We start from the raw sequence: 23,902 nt of genomic DNA, 5'->3' as shown, positions 1-23,902 counted from the left end.
GAAGTCCATGTATACAACATCTACTGCCTTTCCCTCATCTATCATCTTCGTCACTTCATCGAAAATTTGATCAAGTTAGTGAGGCACGACCTCCCCTTCTGTCTATCACTAACAAGTCCATTTGTTTCCAAGTGTGAATAAATCCTGTCCCGAAGAATCTTGTCCGATAATTTCCCTGCCACTGACAGAAGGGTCACTGGCCTATAATTTCTTGGATAATCCCTGTTGTCCTTAAACAATGGAAGAAGGTTGGCTATCCTCCAGTCCTTTGGAACTTCACCTGAGGATACAAAGATTTCTGTCAAGGCCCCAACAATTTCTGTCATTGCTTCCCTCCGAATTCTGGGATAGATCCCATCAAGCCGTGAGGACTTATCTACTTTAAATTTTTTAAGATGTCCAACATCACCTCCTTCTTAATAGTGACACGACCCAGAATATCTGCACAGCCTATCCTAGGCTCCGGATCCATCAAGTCTCTCTCTTTGGTAAATACTGAGGCGAAGTATTCATTTAGTATCTCACCCATTTCCTCTGGTTCCATGCATAGATTCCTTCCACTGTCCTTGAGTGGACCAGCCCTTTCCTTGACTACCCTCTTGCTCTTTTCGTACATACAAAGTGCCTTAGGATTTTCCTTAATCCTGTTTGCCAAGGACATTTTTCATGGCTCCTTTTAGCCCTCCTAATTCCTTTCTGAAGTTCCTTTCAATTTTCTTTATGTTCTTCAAGAGCTTCTGTTCGAAGCTTTTTAGACCTTACGAATGCTTCCTTTTTCTTTCTGACAAGGCTCATAATATCACTCACTATCCAGGGTTCCCGATACTTGCCGCACTTATTCCTCATTGTCACAGGTACATGACGGTCCTGAATTTCAATCAGTTGTCATTTGAATGTTGGATGTTGATTTCCTCTCCAACAGTCTCCCCCAACCTACACTCTCCAGATCCTGCCTAATATTGTTGTAATTAATTTAAAGCCTTCGCCCGAGGACCACTCTTACTACCGTATCCACAAGCGCCTTAAAACCTAAGGAATTATGATCACTCCTACTGAAAATGCTCTCCTACTGAAACTTCTGGCTGGGCACGTTCACCAGTACCAGGTCTAACCTGGTTCCTTTCCGAGTTGGGCTATTGACATAATGTTTCAAGAAACCTTCTTGGATGCTCCTTACAAATTCTGCCCCATCAAAGCTCCTAGTAGTAGAGAGTTCCAGTCAATATAGGAAAGTTAAAATCACTCACCACAACAACCCTGTTATTTTTGCATCTTTCCAAAATTTGCCTGCATGTCTACTCCTCTATCTCTCGGCTTTTGGGAGGCCCCTAATAAACCCCCAACATTGTGACTGCACCCTTGCTATTACTGAGCTCTACCCGTATTGCCTCGTAGCCTGAATCCTCTGAGGTGTCCTCCCTCAGTACAGCTGTGATATTTTCTCCCCCTCCATCCTGCCTGAAGGATCTCAATCCTGGAATGTTCAGTTGCCAATCCTGTCCCTCTTTCAGCCAAGTCTGTGTAATAGCAATTACATCAAGTTCCAAGTACTAATTCAAGCTCTAAGTTCTTACCTGTTATACGCCTCACATTGAAACAAATGCACTTCAGACCACCAGTCTCTCAGTGTTCAACTACTCCCTGCCTGCTCTTCCTCTTAATCTGACTGACCTTAGTCTAGAGCTCTCCCTCGGTTATTTCTCCTGCTGACATACTGCTCTGGTTCCCACACTAGTGTCACTGACATGTGACACGGGAAGTAATCCTGAGATCACAACCCTGGAGGTCTTTTTTAACTTGTTACCGAACTCCCCTTGCACACTGCCTGTGTCGTTAGTACTAATGTGTACCGTGACCTCTGGTTGTTCGCCCTCCCTTTGCAGAATGTCTCATGCCTATTTGGTGGCATCCTTGGCCCTGGCACTAGGGAGGCAACATATCATCCTGGAGTCTCTTGCCCGGCCACAGAAATGCCTGTCTGTGCCCCTGATTATAGTGTCCCCTATAACTATAGCTGTTCTGTCTCTTGACCTTATCTGCTGAAAAACAGAGCCAGTCATGGTGCCACTGCCTGGGCTGCATTATTAATGTCACAAATAGGTGTACATTAACACTGAAATGAAGTTAACATAAGAACATAAGAAATAGGAGGAGTAGGCCATCTAGCCCTTCGAGCCTGCCCCGCCATTCAATAAGATCATGGCTGATCTGAAGTGGATCAGTTCCACTTTCCCGCTTTCTCCCCATAACCCTTAATTCCCTTGTCTGTCAAAAACCTATCTACTCATGACTTAAATATATTTAGTGAGGTAGCCTCCACTGCTTCAACGGGCAGAGAATTCCAGAGATTCACCACCCTTTTGAGTGAAGAAGTTCCTCCTCAACTCTGATCTAAACTGCGTCTCCCCGCCCCCCCACTTGAGGCTGTGTCCTCTCGTTCTGCTATCCTTTCTAAGCGGGAAGAATCTCTCTACCTCTACCCTATCCATCCCTTTCATTATCTTATACGTCTCTATAAGATCCCCCCTCATCCTTAGCCCCCTCATCTCCGGTATCAGCCTAGTGAACCTCCTCTGCACTCCCTCCAAGGCCAAAATATCCTTGCACAAGTGCGGTGACCAAAACTGCACATAGTACTCCGGCTGCGGCCTCACCAGTACCCTGTACAGTTGCAGCAAGACCTCCCTGCTTTTATACTCTGTCCCCCTCGCTATGAAGGCCAGCATTCCATTCGTCTTCTTGATCGCCTGCTGCACCTGCAGACTGGGTTTTTGCGACTCATGCACAAGGACCCCCTGGTCCCTCTGCACCGTAGCATGCTGCAGTTTTTCGCCCTTTAAATAGTAATCCCTCCTACTATTATTTTTGCGAAAGTGGATAACCTCACACTTGCCAACATTATACTCCATCTGCCAGGTCCTCGCCCACTCACTCAGCCTATCCAGATCCCTCTGCAGACTTTCCACACCCTCCGCGCAATTTGCTTTTCCTCTCATCTTCGTGTCATCAGCAAATTTCGTCACCCTACACTCAGCCCCCTCCTCCAGATCATCTATATAAATGGTAAATAGCTGAGGCTCCAGCACCGATCCCTGGGGCACTCCACTAGTCACCAACCGCCAATCAGAATAGCACCCATTGATACCAACTCTCTGCCTCCTATTAGACAACCAATCCTCTATCCACGCTAACACCTTACCCCCAACTCCGTGCACCCTAACCTTCTGTAGCAACCTTTTATGAGGCACCTTATCAAACGCCTATTGAAAGTCTAGATACACCACATCCACCGGTTCCCCTCTGTCTACTGTACTAGTCACGTCCTCATAAAAACCCAATAAATTCGTCAAACACGACTTCCCCTTAATGAATCCATGCTGAGTCTGCTCTATCAAACCATTCCTTTCTAGGTGCCTCGCTGTTTCTTCTTTGACGGATTCAAGCATTTTTCCAACTACAGTCGTTAAACTAACCGGCCTATAATTCCCTGCCCTTTGTCTGCTACCTTTTTTAAACAGCGGCGTAACATTAGCCGTTTTCCAATCTTCCGGCACTTCCCCGGAATCCAGTGAATTTTGGCAAATAATCACTAAGGCATCCAGTATCACCTCTGCCATTTCCTGCAGAACCCTGGGATGCATTCCATCCGGTCCTAGGGACTTGTCCACCATCAGTCCCGTTAGTCTATCAAGCACTACCTCGCTAGTGACAGTATTCGCATTCAGTCTGAACACCGTTAGTTAGTCTGAAGTTAGTCTGAACACTGGTGTTAGGCTAACACCGAAGTGTTAAAGTTAGTCTGAACACCCTCCAAGCGCTTGTTGGACTACACAGAGAATATGCCTAACCAGCATATCTTTTGGACTGTGGGAGGAAAACAAAGCACCCAGAGGAAACCCATGCAGTACAGGGAGAACGTGCAGACTCTGCACAGACAGTGGCACAAACTGGGAATCGGGCTTGGGTCCCTGGTGCTGTGAGGCAGCAGTGCTATCCACTGTTCTACCGTGTCACCCCACAAAGTGAGTGGAGGTCATGGGCACTGGCCATAATTTTTCAGAACACCTTAGCCGCAAGGATGATGCCAAAGGAGATTGAATATGATTAATATTTGCCAAAAACAAAACATCCCAGCAACTACAGACCAATCAGTTGAAGCTCAGTGGTGATGAAGCTTTTGGAAAATTTAAATAATTTCGGGCAAAATTTATCATCAGTTGGGCAAATGAAGGCAAATTAAGCAAAGCCAGCAGGGATTTGTTGAGGGAAAATCATGTTTGACCAACATGCTTAAGTTTTATGCTGAGATAATGAGAGTAATGCTGTTGATGTGTTGTACATGGACATCCAAACGCATTTCCATAAAGTGCCACACAACAGACTTGTGGGCAAAGGTAATGTTTATCACAACGAGGGACAGATTGGACACAAAAATTAGCTGAGTGACCGGAAGCAGAGTGGTGTTCAGTCGTTACTTTGGGGACTGGAGGAATGTTTACAGTCTAATTCCCAAGCAGTCTGTATTAGGACCCCTGCTGTTATTGACACACATTCATAGCTTTCGTGAAGGGCACAGTTGCAAAATTTGGAGATGACACAAAATTTACGAGCATTGTGACTGAGGAAGATGGCATAAAACTTCAAAAGAACAGACAAGTTGGTGGATTGGGTGGACAAGTGGCAGGTGAAATTTAATGCAGAGAAGTATGAAATAATCAATTTTGACAGGAAACATGGAGAAACAGTACAAAATAAAGGATGCAGTACCAAAGTGGGTGCAGGAACCAAGGGTCCTGAGTGTGCACAAATTATTGAAGGTGGCAGGTTGCAATAGTGGTTCATAAAGTGTATGTGATTGGAACACAGACCATTCAGCCCGTAGGGCCTGCTCTCATCAGTACAAATCATGGCTGATCATACATGAAAATGTGGAAAATAGGAGCAGAAGTGGCCATTCGGAGCTTGTGATCATGCCTGATCCTCCATCTCAATGTTGTACTCTCCCTCTTTCCCCGTACCCTTTGATGCCTTTAGTGTCTAGAAATCTGTGTTTCATTTTTGAATATGTTCTATGACTTGGTCTCCACAGTGTTGTGTAGTAGAGAATTCCACAGGTTCACCCTTGAAGTGAAGATATTTCTCCTTCTCTCAGTTCGAAATGGCCTATCTTGTATCCATGACCCCTTAATCTAGAACCTGCAGCCAGGGTGGACATCATCCCTGCATCAAGTTTACCCAGTCCAGTCAGGATTTTATTTCAGTCAGATCCTTTGTTCTAAACTCCAGTGAATACAGGCCTAGTCGACACAAACCCTCCTCGTACAACTGTACTGCCATCTCAGGAATCAGTTTGGTAAACCATTTGGTGCAATCCCTCTATGGCAGATTTAGCTTTTTAGGAGATCAAAGCTACACAGTACTTGAGGTATGACCCTCATCATTTAAATAATACTCTGCCGTTCTGTTTCTCCATCCAAAGTGAATGATTGCACTGCATGTTATACTGCATCTATCATGGCCATTTGCTCAACTTGTCTAAGTTGCCTTAAAACCACTCTACTGCCTCCTCACCACTCTCAATTCCACTGAGTTTTGTATTGTCAGCAAACTTGGAAATATTGCATTTGATTCCCTCATCCAAACCATTGTTATAGATTATGAATAACTGAAGCACTGATCCTGATGGTGCTTCACTAGCCATTGCATTCCACTCTGAAAACTACCCATTTCTTCGTATTTTCTGTTTGCTATCTGCTAACCAAATCTCAATAAATGCCAATATATTGCCCCCAGTTCCATGTGTTTTAGTTTTGCACACTAACCTCTTAGGTGGACTTCATGAAAAGCTTTCTGAAAATCCAAATATGCCACATCTGCTCGTTTGCACTTACCTATTCTTATGTCCTCAGAAAATGCGAGTAAGTTTGTCAAACATGATTGGCCTTTCATAAATCCATGTTGACTTTGTCAAATCCCATTGATATTTTTTAAGTGTCTTTTTACCACATCCTTTATAATTTACTGTAGCATTTCTCTACTACTGATATGCTAATTGGTCTGTAATTCCCACTTTTCCACTTTTTAAAGAGCGGGGTTTCATTTATCACTCTCCAGTTGACTGGGACTGTTCCGGAATCCACAGAACTTTGACAGGTGACAATCGACGTCTCCACTATTGCCATTGCCACGTCCTTTCGTACCTTGGTACATTAAAGTTGCTGATGATTACTGTGGCACTCTTGTTATGTGCATCTTGAATTTCTTCTTTCATGCCATTCTTAACCTAACCACAACTGTTTGGAGGCCAGCAGAGTATTCGTCTTTTGTTGCTTCTTAGCTTCAGCCAGATTCTTTCAACACCTCAATGTCTGAGGCAATACCGTTTGTGTTGCATTGAGTTCACCTCCCCTTTTCCTTTTTGCCTGTCCTTCCTAAATATTGAAAGCCCTTTGACATTCCGTTTCCAGTCTTGGTCACCCTGCAAAGAAGTGAAAAAGCTATCCTAGATTTTGCATTGTGCAATGAGAAGGCATTCATCTTGTTGTGTGGGGTCTTACAAGGAAGAGTAACCATAACATGCTAGAATTCTTCATTGGTACAGAAAGTGAAATAGTCCAGTCCAAAACTAGGGTCCCAAATCTAAACAAAGGCAAATACAAAGGTACATTGTTTTCTGTTGCAAAAAACACAACAGTGGCAATCATATTGTACCCATTTATATGTAGTTGTAATGTTAATTCGTCTACCTTTCCACGAATGTTCCGTGCATTCAGATGCTGTTCCTTTCGATTTGCCTTTAGCCCTTGTTACCTGTGCCTTTCTCTTCTGCTTTCTACTTCTCTATCTTTCGTTTCTATCTTTAGGCAATAATCTCAGAATTACTTGCAGTGCAAGATGCTAGCAAGATCAGGAATAGGAGAATAGATCGCAAGAGTGCGTGGTGGGAGAGACTGTGTAAGAGAGAGAGAGAGATTTAGATTCCTGAGGCATTGGAGTTGTATGAGGGGAAAATGGGACCTGCAGCTGTTGGATGTGTTGCACCCCAGCAGGACCAGTGCAGGGGCGTTTGTGAGTTTGGTGGGGAGAGGGTTTAAACTATAATGGCAAGGAGATGGAAACCTGAGTAGGGAGGGGAGAGGGAAATAAAGAGAATTGTGATTGATTAAACCACTTGTGTCCATCTGCTTACTGATTATGTGATATAATCCATGTTGGCAGATTTGGTTTGATTTGATCTGATTTTATTATTGTCGCATTTGACTTTGTCAACTTTTTTCAATTTCCCGAGGGATGAAGATCATACTGAAAATGCCTCTGCCTTTCCGAAACCCACTTTTGACTTGCTGGCAGCACAGATTCTGCTATGTCATTTAATCTGAGTAGTAAGTAGTAAGATTAGTAAGTTTGCAGATGACATCAAAATTGGAGGCATTGTGGACAGTGAAGAAAGTTATCTCCAATTGCAACGGGATCTTGATCAATTGGGCCAGTGGGCTGATGAATGGCAGATGGAGTTTAATTTAGACAAATGCGAAGTGATGCATTTTGGTAGATTGAACCAGGGTAGGACTTAGTCAGTTACTGGTAGAGCACTGGGGAGAGTTACAGAACAAAGATCAAGGCCTACATGTTTGTGGTGAAGGTGGCATTTGGCATGTTTGGTTTCATTGGTCAGAACATTGAATACAGGAGTTGGGACGTCTTGTTGAAGTCGTACAAAACATTGGTAAGGCCACACTTGGAATACTGTGTACAGTTCTCATCACCCTATTATAGAAAGGATATTATTAAACTAGAAAGAGTGCAGAAAAGACTTACTAGGATGCTACCGGGACTTGATGGTTTGAGTAATAAGGAGAGACTGGGACTTTTTTCTGTGGAACGTAGAAGGCTGTGGAATGATGTCACAGAGGCCTATAACATAATAAGGGGCATAGATCAGCTAGATAGTCAATATCTTTTCCCAAAGGTAGGGAGTTTAAAACTAAAGGGCGTAGGTTTAAGGTGAGAGGGGCGAGATACAAAAGGGTCCGGAAGGGCAATTTTTTTCAGAGGGTGGTGAGCCTCTGGAACAAGCCAGAGGTAGTAGTAGAGGCGGATTCAAATTTGTCTTTTAAAAAAATTTAGACAGTTGCATGGGTAAGGTGGGTATCGAGGGATTAACTTGGGGTTTTTAAAAAAAAGGAGCGGCATGAACAAGTTGGGCCGAAAGGCCTATTTCCATGCTGTAAACCTCTGACTCTAGAGCACTGAACCATACCAACCACTACAAGTGGTGAGATCTGATGGTTATTACACAGATTTTTGTCAGGAGCAGAGTGGTACTGACAGAAGCCAAACAGCATGTTTCCACTGCTGGGCATAACACAATTCGTGGGTTGTTTCAACCATGTTTCTGATACAGCATAATGAGTACTTGCACCTTAGAACGCTCTAAATCACTGAAAACTTTTAAATTTTGGCCCTGAAGTATTTTGGTCAACTAAGCAATTTTTGGTGTTCTGGTGCAATATTACACATTTTCATTATACAAAGTGGCCAAACCAACTAGCTGAACTCCTTTTGATCTGACCCATCTAAGTTCATTACATAGGCATTATACGTCTGCTAATGATGTAACCATTCTGATTTTTGAAGACCCACTTTAATACATCTATTTCAAGATCAGACCAGTGGTTCATCCATACTCTGATCTATTGTACCTTGGGCATTTTCTGCAGGACAAATTCCTCATCCTTCCAATTTTTCAGTCACTGCAGCCAGTTTTTTGACAAGTTTGCAAATTTTATGAGTTGTAGCATGAAACCACTCAAGCATACAAATTAGAAGTAGGAATAGGTCACTCAGCCCATTAAACCTGCTCTGCCATTCAGTAAGATTATGGCTGATCTGATAGTGACATCAACTCCATATTTCTGCTTACCCCGATAATCTTCAACCGTTTTGCTTGTCAAAAATGTATCTACCTCTGCCTCAAAATACTGGAAGACTGCTTCCATTGCCTTTTGAGAAAGAGAGTTCTGAAGACTCTCAACCTTCTGAGAGAAAAGTAAATTCTCCTCTTCTGTCTTGAATGGACAACTATTTTTAAACAGTGATCCCTAGTCCTCAATTCTCTGACCAGAGGAAATATCCTCTTCACATTCACCCTGTTATTCCCCTTCAGATCTTGAACCATCCAATCAAGTTGCCTCTTGCTCTTCTTAACTCTCATGGATAAAAACCTAACCTCTCCAATGTTTCCTTGTAAGACAACCTGCCAATTCCTAGTATTAGTCTAGTAAGCCTTCTCTGAACTACTTCCAATGCAGTTACATCCTTGCTTAAACAAAGAGATCAATACTATTAACAATACTCCAGGTGTAATCTTAATGCCCTGTACAACTGAAGCATAGCCTCCGTATTTTTGCAATCAGTTCCCTTCACAATAAATGATAACATTTTATTAGCTTTCCTGTAGTTGCTGTGCCTGTGTACTAGCCTTTTGTGGTTACAAATGCAACAACTATTTAATTAGTCACTTTTTTTCAAGACCTTCAGTGTTGTGCTCTACTTCCATGGAAATTCCATTTGAAAAGATAAGCATTTTGTAGGGAACTTGCCCAAAACAAACACATCTGTTGCCTTATCTCAATTACATTTACCAGCATTGTTTTGGCTGAGGTTTAGAAATGTTTTCAATTGAAATATGATGAAGATATAAGTTGGGTGTGAAGCATATTTGAAAGTATAGGTGGCTTTCTGTAAAGCTACTTAGCACGACAGTTAATGCCCTAGAAGCGTGTACAACCTGATCACCAAATTTCCAGGGTAGTCAGAATATAATCTGTATTCTTGTGGTCAAAGAATTACTACCATTTTAGGTTTTTTTCTATATTGCAGAGGGGAGGAGAGAGGAAAGAGTCTTAATGCGCATCTTTACCTTTACAATCAAAACTATTTCTAGATTTATTTGTCTCTATCTTGTTCTTCATTTTCCCTTCTTATTTCCTTGTCTGTGCATTTGTAGATGGCATCTCGTGCAAAGGATAAATCTGCTCACCTCGAGAAAACTTCCCGAGCTGTATGTAAACTGAATGCTGTCAGTTGGTTTTAAAATTTAACCTGTACAAAGTGAGGCACCGTACATTGCAAATACATTCTGCATCTTGGTTAATGTGAAAATCTTTTCTTTCATGGTTGAGCTAGTTATGTTATAATTTCCATCCTGAAATTTAATAAGGAATTTTACTTGGTAAATCTATGAATATAAAACATCTTCCAAGCATTAATGCTTGCCAATCTCGATATAAAGATTAAATCTTCCAGATTTTTTCTGTTATGCCAATGCTTTAATGATTAAAATGAGTAATGTTTGTAACGTATCGGTTTTGTACTGATTGGGTTTTTAATGTTTCAATTTACCTTTCACTACCAGAGTTCAATTCACAGTGATGTTCATGCAGTCAGGATGAAGCGCTCCACTTCCAGTAGTGGCTCCTTGGTTAGTTGATTAATGTTTGGTTTGTTGAGGCAAATGTCTGAATTTCTCTGTAAAGCTATGAGGTCTAGATCTTTTGTATTGTCGTATTGCTTTAGAAGCCACAAATAGTGTTCCTTTTTTTTATTTGTATTTGTATCAGAGCAACAACTTCAGATATGTTTTGACTGTGTATTGTTTACAGTAATTCATTCTTTCTATGATTTGATTTTCACAGAGTGGAATGTACCACAACCAAAGAAAGCACAGCACCTTAAATAGCGCTAAATCCTTCTCCAGTTATACTCGGGTCTGTCTTATGTTTATTTACTTAAGTAAAGCATCTTGCGTTCAGCTTAACTTGGGGTTTCTAGGACATTAGTTTTGTATTGTCTTTACTTAAGTGTTGAAATTGATTCCAATTCGGAGATTGCATGCACCATTTTTACAAGCCATTGCAACTTGTAAAATTAATCTTGATTTTATGTATTGCTTATATTTCCTGTATTGAACAGAATCTAAAAAAAAAGTGAACTTGCATTCATCATGTTATGACTTTGTTCATTTAGATAGACAATTATAACTTGGAATTCTAAGACCTCAAATTTTTAACAGCATCGAAGACTGTCCCAAAATTAAGGGCTTATGTACATTGTAATTTGATGTTCAAAGATCTGTTTTGTATGTGAATCTGCCAGTAACCAAATGCCAGGTTAGTTCTGTAAATCTAAAACTGGAGATGTGCATAAGGCTGGTGCTGATTGTCTTTTGGAGTGAGAATAAGTTAAGCAAATGAGGTGTAAAAAAAATTTTGATTAAAACAATGTGCAGAAAGTTAACAAACTTACTATTGCTGGAGAAATCCACTTTCAGAAATGTTGATCTGATTTCTGAAATTGAGCATTTTGCTGCATTTTGGATTTTAGATTACCTGCTTTTTTAGAATGGAGGGGTGGGCGCATGTTTTTTGTCACAAAATGCATTAGTGAGACCCGATCTGAAATTTATAAAGCAGCATTTAGGAGACTCATTGTTGCTCAGCAGAATCTTGTCCCACAGCTGTGACCCATTCACTGGAATTCAGTGAGAATAAATAGAGATACCAGTTTTCATTTGAAGGAGTTAATAGTTCCAGCTTCATTTACAGAACACATGATGCAGTTCTGAAATTTCTACTCTAACCGTGAGTTTTCAAGGGCTGCAGACCTTTCAGAGGGAATCTCTGACTCTATCTTGCTGGTAGAATGAGCAACTTTGAACCTGGAGGATAGGGGGAGGGGGGTAGGGAAAGAGATAGAGCGTTAAAATGTTTCAGTGGAGTCTGGTCTTGTATGTGCAAGCACCCGTGTTGAATCTGTCTCCTGGGATCAGCCCAAGAATGCCCTCTTTTAGCAATTACATCCTGCAATTATTAACCACATGCCTTGAGAGAAATCGTCCAGCTTTTAGTAGAATCAGGTTTTCACTCAGTTGCATTTTGGATCATAGACCTGGAGATGCCATTATTATCTAGAGGTTTCATTGAGGAAGGCTTTAATTCCCCCTCCTTGCAACATGTCTTTTAATAGTAGAAATGTCACAATTACCATTTGACTAGTACATTTTATTTCATAACTTTTGGATACATTTTCTGTGTAGTTTGTGGGGAATGCAGCTACATTTGATCTTGGTCACCCAGTAATGTTTGATTGCAAATTGCTGCTATATGCATCTTCTTTTGATTGTCACAAAATCATCACGTTTTTGAGAACAATTCAGGGTGGGCAATATTGCATCTTGTGAGCAAATAAAAGTAATTATTTCATAGTCTGTAAAACTCCCTACTCCAGCTTCTTTTTCTTACAGCGTCCGGTCATGCATGTTGAATTTAAATTGTTTTCTCAAATCAGACTCGGAAATTACCAGTTTTTTGCTTTCATGAATTGATATACTAACGTATGCTTTGAGACCATTTGAATTGTCCAAGTTTTCTGGAAACTAACTTGCACCATTGGATTTGTAGAAGCACTTGAGGAAACTGTAATGGCATAGCTGATTTCTGAACAGGCCACTTTCCAAGAAAGCAACAAATTGTCATTTATTTAGCACACAAACTATTATATTTAGAACTCATTTTTGTGAGTTGTATTGTACATTTTAACTGTAAGATGCCTTCAGATGTACTCCATCAACTTTGTGCGACTGTTAACACATAAATATACAATTTGTCATAATTTTAGAGCTCTGCCCACTTGCTTAAAATATATTGTTTGACTATTGTATAATAGTGGAAAGAATCTTGCTAATTTCTGGCTGTTTCTCAAAACAATTCGGAGTCGATTGGAGCTTCAGCTTGAAATCCCAATTGTTTCGGCACATGACTATTTCGAATAAATTGATTTGCCAGAGCATTTTTAGCAGTTACCAAGAAATGTGTCAACTGAAAAATTGTCTGCCCCTGCTTGTTTGTACTTTTGCTCTGTTGACTTTTACCCAACACCCTGACTGATCTCCATAGTACATTCCCCTGCACCTATTTGCTAGTAGACTTGTTAACTATAAATCAACTGTCACCTATTCCAGGAATGTGTTCTCCGCTGATATCTTGTGCCCTGCCCACTTGAAACTATTGTCCTTGAAATGATACACATAATGATTAATTGCTTAATGTCTACAGTTGTTCTGATTAATATGGGCCATGGATGAGACTGGATCAGTTGAGATTAATACTTTGTTGAGATCCCCCACGCTGCCTTACTTGGCTTCGATACAAATTCTTGAGTGTTTAGGGCCTGTTGAGTGAGATTTTCACGGCTGTTCCCACCAGCAGGATCTTCCAGTCCTACAAACAACGTACCCTTTCTGGGGGCTTTCCCGGCGGGATTAGATTCAATGGGAAATCCCATTGATGACAGTGAAATCAGAAGTTACCGCTGCTGTGAAAAACACAGAGGGCATGGGGTGGGGAGGGGACCAGAGAATTGTGCCCATTGTCTTTTATAGTGGAAATTCTTTTCCTTTTAAAACACACAAAGGGAAGTGTTATAGAATGATACCCTAAAATATCACAGTTTATTCTTTTCAACTTGTTTGGTGCCAGAACCAGAATTTATACCAACCCTCTCCCTTCCTCTAGATATGAATGGAGAAAAGAATTTTTGTTTGTGTACAGCTTATTGAAAATCTGTTATCCATGTGAGGAATAATTCAAATATTGATTTCTCCACTCAGTTTGTATTACTCTTTATTTTGGCTAAAGAACTGTCATTTTTCACTTGTGATAAACTTATGAATGATATTTCATAATTCAGGATGTACTTATTCATTTGGATTCCTCATTCCTTTGTTTCCAATATAGCCATCCTCCCTCTATAGTGGCCCATTTACAGCACCCAAGAATTACAGGGTTTGTATGATATATTTTACAATTAGTTTTTCATAATGAAGTCAAATTCCTGCAAAAATTGTTTCATATGAATAAATATATCTTTGCTTCTTTAGGCATCTTCTAATTCAGGCACTGGCCTAATTCGAAGCCAAAGTTTGGTTGGTATACAGTAACTGCATGGGCTGTAGATAGAAGGTTGAAGCATTGTAGTTGCTTATGGTAGTGATAGTTTATCTGCAACTGCAAGTTAGTTTGGCCAGTAACAACTACAAACTGTTATTTTTTTAAAAATCAGGATATGACAACACTGAAAAAAGGGTCTTTGATAACCAGCAATAGTTGCATTTTTAACTCCATGCTTATGCAATTGAACATATTAAGTGCAATGTTAATGTTTTATTGCTCCTTGTAGACCAAGTAAATCTTGAAAAACAAAGCTCAGAAATAATTCTTAACAAAAAGCTTCTGGATGACATATTTGTAATAATGCCTATACTCAATGATTTGGGCTGGTAATGCAAAACAAAGAGTAAAATGCCAGCAGTCGCAGCAGGTCAAGTACTGTCTGTGGAGAGAAACCGCTAAAGTTTCAGGTTGATGACTTTTATCAGAAAGAAATGCAATTTTAGCATGCAATGTTTTAAATTGCATTTGCAAATAAGACTGAGTGTTGAACTAGTAGGTATTAATGTTGCTGTGCTTTACTTGTCAAGTATTAAAGTAGCATCGCTACTTTGCAAAATTGCATGTGATATTAAACTTGTCTGATATTCTTGCAGAAACTTCTTCATGGGCCCATATCTCATCCATTTGTAACTTAAATGAGAATTTCTAGCCTGACATCCCCAAATGAAGTAAAAGTATCGAAGAGCAAATATAGTTAATTGAACTTAAACGGGTTTATATAGAGGAAAATTAATAGAACCCTTGCCCAATGGCTGCGGGCAAATATGGAACCACCTGCTCCATGACCTATAACCCAACTGAGTAATGGAAATACTGTCTGAAGGCCGAAGGCTGAGTTTGTATTTTAACAGAGGAGGTGGGATGGGATGAGGAGTTGATGCAGAAGGGTAAATGTTAGTGCCCAAATTTCCAATAATTATTATTCTAGTTCTGGATTGATAATAGAAGCTGCACTATTAAACTGCTGAGTTGTCCTGTTGAGAATTAAAATGTGACATTTGTTAAAATTCCATATACATTTGTGTACTCCTTGGACTGCAATCCAATAAATATTAACAAAGTTTTCAGGATCTCAGCACACAGATATTTTTGGCAGCTAATCAAGTACTCTTGTGGGAAACAATTTGAGTAGAATAAGGAGTCTCTCAATACCAGGTTAAAGTCCAACAGGTCTATTTGGTAGCACAAGCTTTGAGTGTTGCTCCTTCAGGTGAGTGGGAGTTGTGTTTATAAACAGGGCGTATATACACACAAACTCAATTTACAAGGTAATGGTTGGAATGCAAATCTTTATAGGTAATCAAGTCTTAAAGGTACAGACAGTGTGAGTGGAGAGAGGGTTAAGCACAGGTTAAAGAGATATGTATTGTCTCCAGCCAGGATAGTTAGTGAGATTTTGCAAGCCCAGGCAAGTTGTGGGTGTTACAGAAAGTGTGACATGAACCCAAGATCCCGGTTCAGGCTGTCCTTGTGTGCGGAACTTGGCCAGCAGTTTCTGCTCAGTGATTCCGTGTTGTTGTAAAGTTGGATGGTCATCTCAGTACTTCACTGTATCACAAGCCCAAAATAAGTTGCTTCATGTTCCTCATCAGGTTTGACTGTAAAATCTGGACTTGTAATTCCAGTGCAGTACTTAAGGAGTGCCACCTTTCAGACTGGTCACCAGCCTTCTCAGTTGCACACAAAATATTCCATGGCATTATTTGAAGAAAAGCAGGGGAGTTTTTCTTGTACAGTGGTCAGGATTTTCCCTTCAACCAACATTTAAAACAGATAATCCAGTTATTTATTTCATTGTTCTGGGAGCTTACTGTGCTCAAATTCTTTGATGTGGAGATTCCATGTTGGATCAGTAAGGAGTCTCAATGTTCCACTTCTCCAGCTTCACCCTAAACACGTTAAAGAAGCCATCCCCTACGGACAAGCCCTCTGTATACACAGGATCTGCTCGGCTGAGGAGAATCAGAACAGACACTGAAAGACGCCCTAATAAGAACAGGATATGGTGCTCAACTCATCGATAGACTGTTCCGATGCGCCACAGTGAAAAACCGCACTGACCTCCTCAGAAGATAAACACGTGACATGGCAGACAGAGTACCCTTCATCATCCAGTACTTCCCCGGAGCGGAGAATCTATGACATCTTCTCCAGAGCCTTCAACATGTCACCAATGAAGACAAACATTTTGCCAAGGCTATCCCCACTTCTTGCCTTCAAACAACCGCACAATCTCAAGCAGACCATTGTCTGCAGCAAATTACCCAGCCTTTAGAACAGTGACCACGACGCCCCGCAGCCCTGCCACAGCAGCCTCTGCAAGACTCACTGGATCATTGACGTGGATGCCACCACCTCACGTAAGAACACCATCCACCAGGTACAAGGTACATACTCTTGTGACTCAGCCAACGTTGGCTGATACGCTGCAGAAAAGGATGTCCTGAGGCATGGTACACTGGGGAGACCAGCTACGACAACGGATGAATGAACACCGCTCGACAATCACCAGGCAGGAATGTTCTCTTCCTGTCAGAGGACACTTCAGCAGTCACGGGCATTCAGCCTCTGATCTTTATCCAAGGTGGTCTTCATGACACATGACAAAACAGAGTTGCTGAGCAGAAACTGATAGCCAAGTTCTGCGCACATGAGGATAGCTTCATCTAGGATCTTGGGTTCATGTCACACTATCTGTAACCCCCACAACTTGCCTGGGCTTGCAAAATCTCTCTAATTGTCCCATCTGGAGACAATACACATCTCTTTAACCTGTGCTTAACCCTCTCTCCACTCACATTGTCTGTACCTTTAAGTCGTAGGTAGATAGATTTCTGATCAATAAGGGGATTGAGGGTTATGGGAAGCAGGTAGGTAAGTGGAACTGAACCACTATCAGATCAGTCATGATCTTATTGAATGGTGGAGCAGGCTCGAGGGGCTAGATGGCCTACTCCTGCTCCTATTTCTTATAAGACTTGATTACCTGTAAAGACTTGCATCCCAACCATTATTTTGTAAATTGAGTTTGTGTCTTTTTATGCCCTGTTTGCGAACACAACTCTTCATTCACCTGAAGAAGGAGTGACACTCAAAGCTCGTGCTACCAAGTAAACCTGTTGGACTTCAACCTGGTGTTGTGAGACTCCTTACTGGGCTTATCCCAGTCCAATGCCGGCATTTCCACATCAAATAACTTGAGCACCGTATGCTCCCAGAACAGCAATGAAAGAAATAACTGGATCATCTGTTTGTGCTGGGTGAGGGGCAAATCTTGACCAGTGTACAAAGAAAACTCCTCTGCTTCTCTTCAAATAATGCCACAGAATATTTTGTGTGCAACTGAGAAGGTTAGTGATTTTCTGAAAGATGGCATTCCTTCAGTGCTGCCCTGGATTCTAAGTCCAGATTTTACACTCAAACCTGATGTGGGACATGAAGCAACTTATTTTTTCTCCAGAGTAAAATTGAGCTAGGAATAATAGATAATGTGAATTAAAAAGGCACTAAGTATCTGTCAAAGCAAAAATAATTGTACAGAGATACCTCATTCCGATTTGAATAAGCTCAAACCCTACTGCAGGAAAATTATTGGAACATTGTGGGCTGAATATTCTCGGGTCGGGGCACTGACATTGTGTACATTTGAGTCTGGATCTCACCTTTACGCTTGAATCAAATGACAATACCTCTGACAGTGAAATAATGAAATGTCAGCCGAGATGATGTGCTCAAATCGCAGCACTTGAAACCACAATCTTCTGATTTCAAGGAAGAGTGCCGATGCCTAGTAGGCCTATTGGAATCCAAAAGCAACCAGTTTTTCTTTCGCCTATGGAAAGTACATTTACTTAACTTCCGCTCCATATTTATTACCAAGGCAATATTAGCAGCATATGAAACTTTATATAATGAAGTTAAATCTGTCATGTTTGTTGCTTTGTCCACCAAAGTAGAAAAAAACCAAGACATTTTAGTAACAGTTACAAATCTTTATGAAGCTCTGACTTTAGGTAATTGTGACCCTTTATCCGAGCATGTACAGGTTCTAAGTCAGTTGCACTAGAATGCTTCAGACAATTGGTTTGTATAGACTTTGTTTACTTTTGTGCAGATAGAACTTGATATTTGTGGTACCATTAATGATCTGTTTAGCTGAATAATGGCTGAGTTCAGCTAATTTATCAAACCGCAATTAACCCGTACTTTATATTTGTAGGTGTCATTGTATGATGAGAAACTCTATAGTCACCATCAGAAAAATAGCTCGAGAACTGTAAGTTTCCTGCAAAGTATGTATGACACCTTTACAAAAACAGGTTTTGGATTACTGGAAGCATCAGTAGGCTTTTTAACATTCTGGGTTTTTCTTCAGCTATCTGAATACAGCTATTCTTCACGAGCAAGCTCAGTGCACAATAGCCCAATGGTAAGAATAGTGCTGCAGATTTCTAAATGATTTTTAGTTTTTGTTGATTGAACTAATGCTTGAGGTCCCAAACAAAAATCTTCACTGCATGTGCATTAAAAGTTACTTTAAAAATCTGATGATGCAAGTTTGTTACCAGTGCTAAGGAACTTAGCTGAGTTGACCTACTGTATAAAATCACTTTGTTAGATGAAAGCCCATATGAGCTCAGCCATTGCAGTGACCGTTTGATAATTGCACATTGCATTCTTGCTGTGAACTCATTTAATTTCGCATTTGATACATACCATGCAATACCACAAATATAAACACCGAAAGTTGGCTGAGTACATGATAATGGAAGTGTTTCTGTTGCAATATAATGTAATGCAAGCTGCTTTACTAGTGTCCTTTTTTATAACAAGTTACCACTTATCTTTTTTTTGCTTTTCATAATTTGTTATCATGAAATTTGGGGATAACTGAATCATGATTTGGAGAGTTCACTGAGTTACTCAGCACACTTGGGACACCTGGGCCATCAAAGAACTGAATGACTGAGTAGAATTGCAGCTGTTCATCGAGTAAGCCCCAGCAGAAGCACTGCATTTGCAGACTTATTCCAAGTACAGTCTGACTGACTAAACTTGTACAGTAATGGCTTTTCTTGACCCCCAGCCATTCTCTTCACTCTTTTGCCTGACTTCTGCTCTACTCCCTTTGGCTTCCACTGCCATCCTTTGAGGATGGTAGATTTTAGTATAGGGGAGTGAACAATACCTGAAGAGTAGTTGACAATATCAGCTAACTTGGAGTCAGGAAGGGAAGATGAGTGGTTGGCAGTTTGGTGGTAATAAGCTGAAGGGATAATGTGAGATTGGACTAGGCATGTGGTGAGTTGGAGAAACCGACAGAAATTTACTTTCAGGTTAGTTAGGGGAGCACTTGTTGGCAGAGTGATGGCGAAGAAGCAACAAAGTGGATGGACTTGGTCTTCGTGCCAAAGAAAAGTGTGTTATTTTGTGCTTCAAGTTGAGGGCAGAGGAGGGAAGAGAGAGGGATTTAAGAACTTGTCCTATAGAAGCAAAATCAAGAAGTAACTTTGTGTTCCAGGATGATCCTGGAATAATGAGTAGTTTGGGCAGAGGAGAATAGCACCTGGCAAAGCATTGTGGTCCAGCCAAGTCTGCCAGTAAACGGATAAACCAGTTGTCCACCATAAATGTTCAAGTCCGGATAACGTGTGATTGGACTGGGATTCCTTGGACCTAAGGAAGTGGAGATGGCTATGAAAACAGCAAGGGTGTGTAAATTGTGGGTTTAGTGGGAATGAGAGCATTAAAGGTGGAGAAGATTCTATGTTTGAGCAGATCAGTGGTTGCAGAAATATTGTGGTAAACAGGATCAAAGACAGTTTGGTGTTTGTAATGTAGTTGTAATTGACTTGGGGAGAGTTCCTTCCAGGAGTGAACACAAAGGAAGTAGGGTGGGAAGGGGAGAGGAACACTAGGAAAGTGATCAGAGATTATTTGTCTGTGACAAATAATCACATGACCACATGAATTAGCCTGGTCAGGAGATGGTCTTCAGCATACATAGGGATTTCATATGGAAGGAAAGATTAAGGTAGGACAGGTGGACAGTGACTTCAGGGAAAGGGACATGAGATGGAGATTGAAATGACTGAGAGCAAGAACTTATTTGTTGCAGAAGATGAGAAAGGAAGGCAGGGAAGATATCATACTAGAAAACTTGATGTAATATTTGTTTGAGAGATCAAGAACAAGGATTTTAAAGGTGAACGAGAGGTGGACGAGTTGAGTTGGTGTGGGAGGGATTGCCTGGTGGAGGACATTGGGAAATGTGAGGTGTGATGAAAACTACACCAGTGGTGGTGATAATTAATTCAGTAGGTGTCCACAGAATCAGGCTTGTGACCATTTTAGTTGTTATCCCTTTCAAAATCTAGAATAATCATTAGATTGGCTGTAGCCATTAATTGATGAAATCTGTTTGGATTTTCTAATGTTCTCTACTTTTGCCAAATGCACCTCACATCTCGGGTCTTTGCCAGTTATGATATTGATTAGTGCAAGCATACACTCTTTCTGAAATCATGTTGTAAATGCAATTGACCCATGCATTTCAACGCCAAAGTATGAGTTGTAACACCTCCCACGGTTCTGATCTTGATATCCTTAGCAGATGGAGAGATTATTTATGTTTGATGTTGCTCAGATGATAGATTCCTCATTTTTTTTAAATGTCTAAAGCAGAGGAATTTTGGCTCATTTTCTCTGCATTATGCTTATGCTTGTGGATGGTTGAAGTGTTTCCTCCACTACTAATGAAAGTGCTCTGTATTATAATTGTAGAGCACCAATACAGAACTGTTTCTACTTGAGTTGTGCAATAGCAACATAATTGTTACATTTTTGCTAAAACTTGTGCATCTCATTAACAAAATCTGATTTTTGTGAAAATAAAGGACTTGCATCTTCTTTGCAACATTGTGCAATTTGTGTCTGAGAGCAAGAACTGATTTTTGTAGACAAGGCCTGATGACATGTTATCTGTTTTGTTGAAGCTTGCAGCAGCATGAAGCTTATTTTGCAATGTGATTTATGTCATCAAGACTTGTTTTATAGTTTATTTACTTTAACTGTTTGTAGAATTCAGATGATGAAACAATGAGCAACGTGTCCCAAGATAGCTTCAGCCGGGGGCGTCGTGACAGCGTGGTGAGCTTGTATGCATGTCAGAGTGTGTTCTGGTTGGAGACTTTGATCATAATTAGAGATGTTTGAAATAAGGTGAATATTGTTGCCGTGGATTTTAAGATTTCATTTCCTTTCATCCCATCGATAGCAATGCATATAATCATATAAAAGGAAAAATGATAGTTGCAGGTTTGAGTAATGCTCTTTGTCAGAACTATGAACTGATGCATCGAAATAATTTTAAGGTTGGGATAAAGAGTGCATGAAATAAATAAAAGATTCTTCAGTCACAAACAACGAGTTAATGGATTCAACAACCTGTCACTTGCTTAACAGAAAAGCTTAAAAAAAATTTAGACAAAAGCTCATCTTAACTGAAGCCACAGAAACACATTGAGAATATGCAAATAGCTGGTGAACGAGAGGGTGATGTTGCAGCAGAGCTAGGTTTGAACTAAAAACGCTGGGTTTAATAACTGCACATTCTGGTTGAAAGTGTGTCACTCAGTGTTGTTAATACATTCATGACTCATTTAGAAGCATGTTTTCTTTAGAAAATGAAAATGAAAATTTTCTTTATTTTGGATGGCTTGCTTCCACTTCAATTACTATTTCAACCTCCTCTACCCTCAACCCACAACATTTGTGGGTTGTGATCAAATTAAATTTTTAAAACGACATTTGATTTAAAAATATGATCAAAAATTAACTTTGCTTCAAACGCTATCATTTCAGTTATGATTTCCAGTTCAATTTATAACACTTGTATGTCCTAATTAAAATCACCAATTAAAATCTCTGTAGATTTGTAATACTAATGACCTGCAGATGTAACTAATAAGCTGTGGGCCAGGGACCATTGGTGAGCAGAGTTGGTTTGAATGCACATAAACCTATTGAATGGGCATTGTAGTGAGGTTATAGAACATAGAACATTACAGCGCAGAACAGGCCCTTCGGCCCACGATGTTGCGCCGATCCTCTTAGATCAACTAGCCAGGTTAAAAAAGGAGTTAGAGTAGTAAACAGGGGGCGATCAGGAAAATCTCAGTACAGTGCAACATTCCCTGGAGAAAATTGCTATTAGTGCTGGATTAACAATTGAGTAAAATGGTGTTATGCAAAAAATATCTTTGTTAAAAACGAAAGCACCCAACCAAACAAGTATAAATTTTACCTTGGATTATATCTATATAGGGCATTTGAACTCTTTCAATATTTAACAAAGTCCTTGCTTTTATCATAGTGCCTTTCGTGACCTCAAATGCCATATTTTGAAATGTAGTCACAGTTGTCATGTCAAAAATGCAGCTAATTTGTTCCCGGCAATGTCCCACAAACAACTGAGAAAGATGATCAGATCTGTTGTTATGATCTTGGTTGAATGATAATTGTTGGCCAGGAGAATTTGATCCACTTGGTGCTTTGGCATATTTTACATCCACCTGAAAGGGCACATGGAGCCTAAATTTAACATCTCATCCAAAGTAGCCGTATCCAAGAAATTGCATCTCTCAGCTGTGGGAGGCACTGTACATGCACGTGTTGCGGCAGAGATATGCCACATGAGATATTGGTTAGAGTGCCTTGTAGTTGTCCGTGACTCCTGTATGTAACTGGCTTTATGTAAATAGAAGTCTAGCACTTCAGACTTCTTGGAGCCTAAATGCAACTTGTGTCATGCTGGAATAAAACAGACGATGATGAAAATACTTAGCAGGTCTGGCAACATCTTTGGGGAACAAGCAAAGTTTCAGATCCAAAACATTTTATCAGAGCTCATCATGAATGCTGTTTCCATTTTCAAGCTCACCTTGAGTTTCCGTCTTGTAAGTCAACATACTTTGTGTTACTCGTACCTGCAAATATCGCCTGCAGTATTTCTTAATTGCCATGGGTTTTAAAAATGTCCTGTTCCTTACTTTTAGAATGTTCTGCATTCTCTACTTTTATCACTTAATTTTTCTTTTTCTCTGCAGTCCTCTGATTTTTCTGATCACAATGGATCGATAGCTGACTATTTTAGCCGTTCTAACCGCAGGGGAAGCATGGTCTCGGACTTGGATGATAATACTGTGCCTGATCTCTTTAGTGTGAGTGAGCATATTTGCACTGTGTGGTTGGCTTGCACGTAATTTTCTCGATGTGGTCATCCAATGTGCAATTTAATAATAATGTTAACTTAGCTTTTAAAATAAAGGAATTTTGTATGACTTCTTATTATTGAATCTAACATAGGAAGGCTTCAGGAGAAAGTTGTGTGCATCCTGAAGTGATCTTTAAATACTATACAAATGGAGTCTACATTATCTTACGTGGAGATTTTGTGACATGTTCAAATACCGAACTTTTTTCTCTTTATTTTGCATCCTCTGTCCTAATGAGTATATAGTCTTTTCAGAAGTTGAAGCCACGTTTAAGACTGGCAAATCAGACTGTCCATCACAGGTGCTTTAAGTTTCAGCGCAAGTATAGGGAGCATTAAGGCTGTTCCTTGTGTTCACAGGCAGTGACCTTATTTTACTGTATCGGCTTGACATAATTGGACCCATAAGGTGTACGTAGGAAACAAGATGCATGCAGGTTTCCTGGTTTGACGTTTGGTTCTCCTATAGCTTTGATCCTTAAAACCTAATAATGTTTTTATGCAAATAACCTGTCACTTTAAAGACCCATATCAGTTTGCCAGCACCAATCTTTCCTTAGTTATGTTAAGTGTTCTTCTTTCCATTCTGCAATTCCATAAAGGTGTGAATTCTGGA

General features: G+C 40.3%; 1 protein-coding gene across 9 annotated transcripts in view; it reads left to right on the top strand.

Moving 5' to 3' along the window:
* The window catches only part of lrrfip2 (leucine rich repeat (in FLII) interacting protein 2), a 184,630-nt gene that overhangs the window by 95,874 nt on the left and 64,854 nt on the right, over nucleotides 1-23,902 (top strand). For 4 of the 9 annotated variants that reach the window (XM_080193704.1, XM_080193705.1, XM_080193702.1 and 1 more), the window contains exons 7-15: nucleotides 10,010-10,063; nucleotides 10,418-10,483; nucleotides 10,698-10,769; nucleotides 13,797-13,844; nucleotides 13,940-13,984; nucleotides 18,232-18,288; nucleotides 18,388-18,441; nucleotides 21,093-21,161; nucleotides 23,120-23,233. The exons of 4 other annotated variants lie outside the window; for them this stretch is intronic. In XM_080193704.1, the coding sequence (XP_080049830.1) occupies nucleotides 10,010-10,063; nucleotides 10,418-10,483; nucleotides 10,698-10,769; nucleotides 13,797-13,844; nucleotides 13,940-13,984; nucleotides 18,232-18,288; nucleotides 18,388-18,441; nucleotides 21,093-21,161; nucleotides 23,120-23,233 (579 nt within the window). The remainder of the gene's footprint in view (nucleotides 1-10,009; nucleotides 10,064-10,417; nucleotides 10,484-10,697; nucleotides 10,770-13,796; nucleotides 13,845-13,939; nucleotides 13,985-18,231; nucleotides 18,289-18,387; nucleotides 18,442-21,092; nucleotides 21,162-23,119; nucleotides 23,234-23,902) is intronic. One more of the 9 variants, XM_080193706.1, reaches the window with a different exon arrangement.

This window comes from Carcharhinus amblyrhynchos, chromosome 8, assembly GCF_965287045.1.
Source record: "Carcharhinus amblyrhynchos chromosome 8, sCarAmb.v2.hapA, whole genome shotgun sequence".
Taxonomy (NCBI): domain Eukaryota; kingdom Metazoa; phylum Chordata; class Chondrichthyes; order Carcharhiniformes; family Carcharhinidae; genus Carcharhinus; species Carcharhinus amblyrhynchos.
Note: the sequence above shows the minus strand (reverse complement) of the source record. Positions and strands in the feature narration are given on the sequence as shown.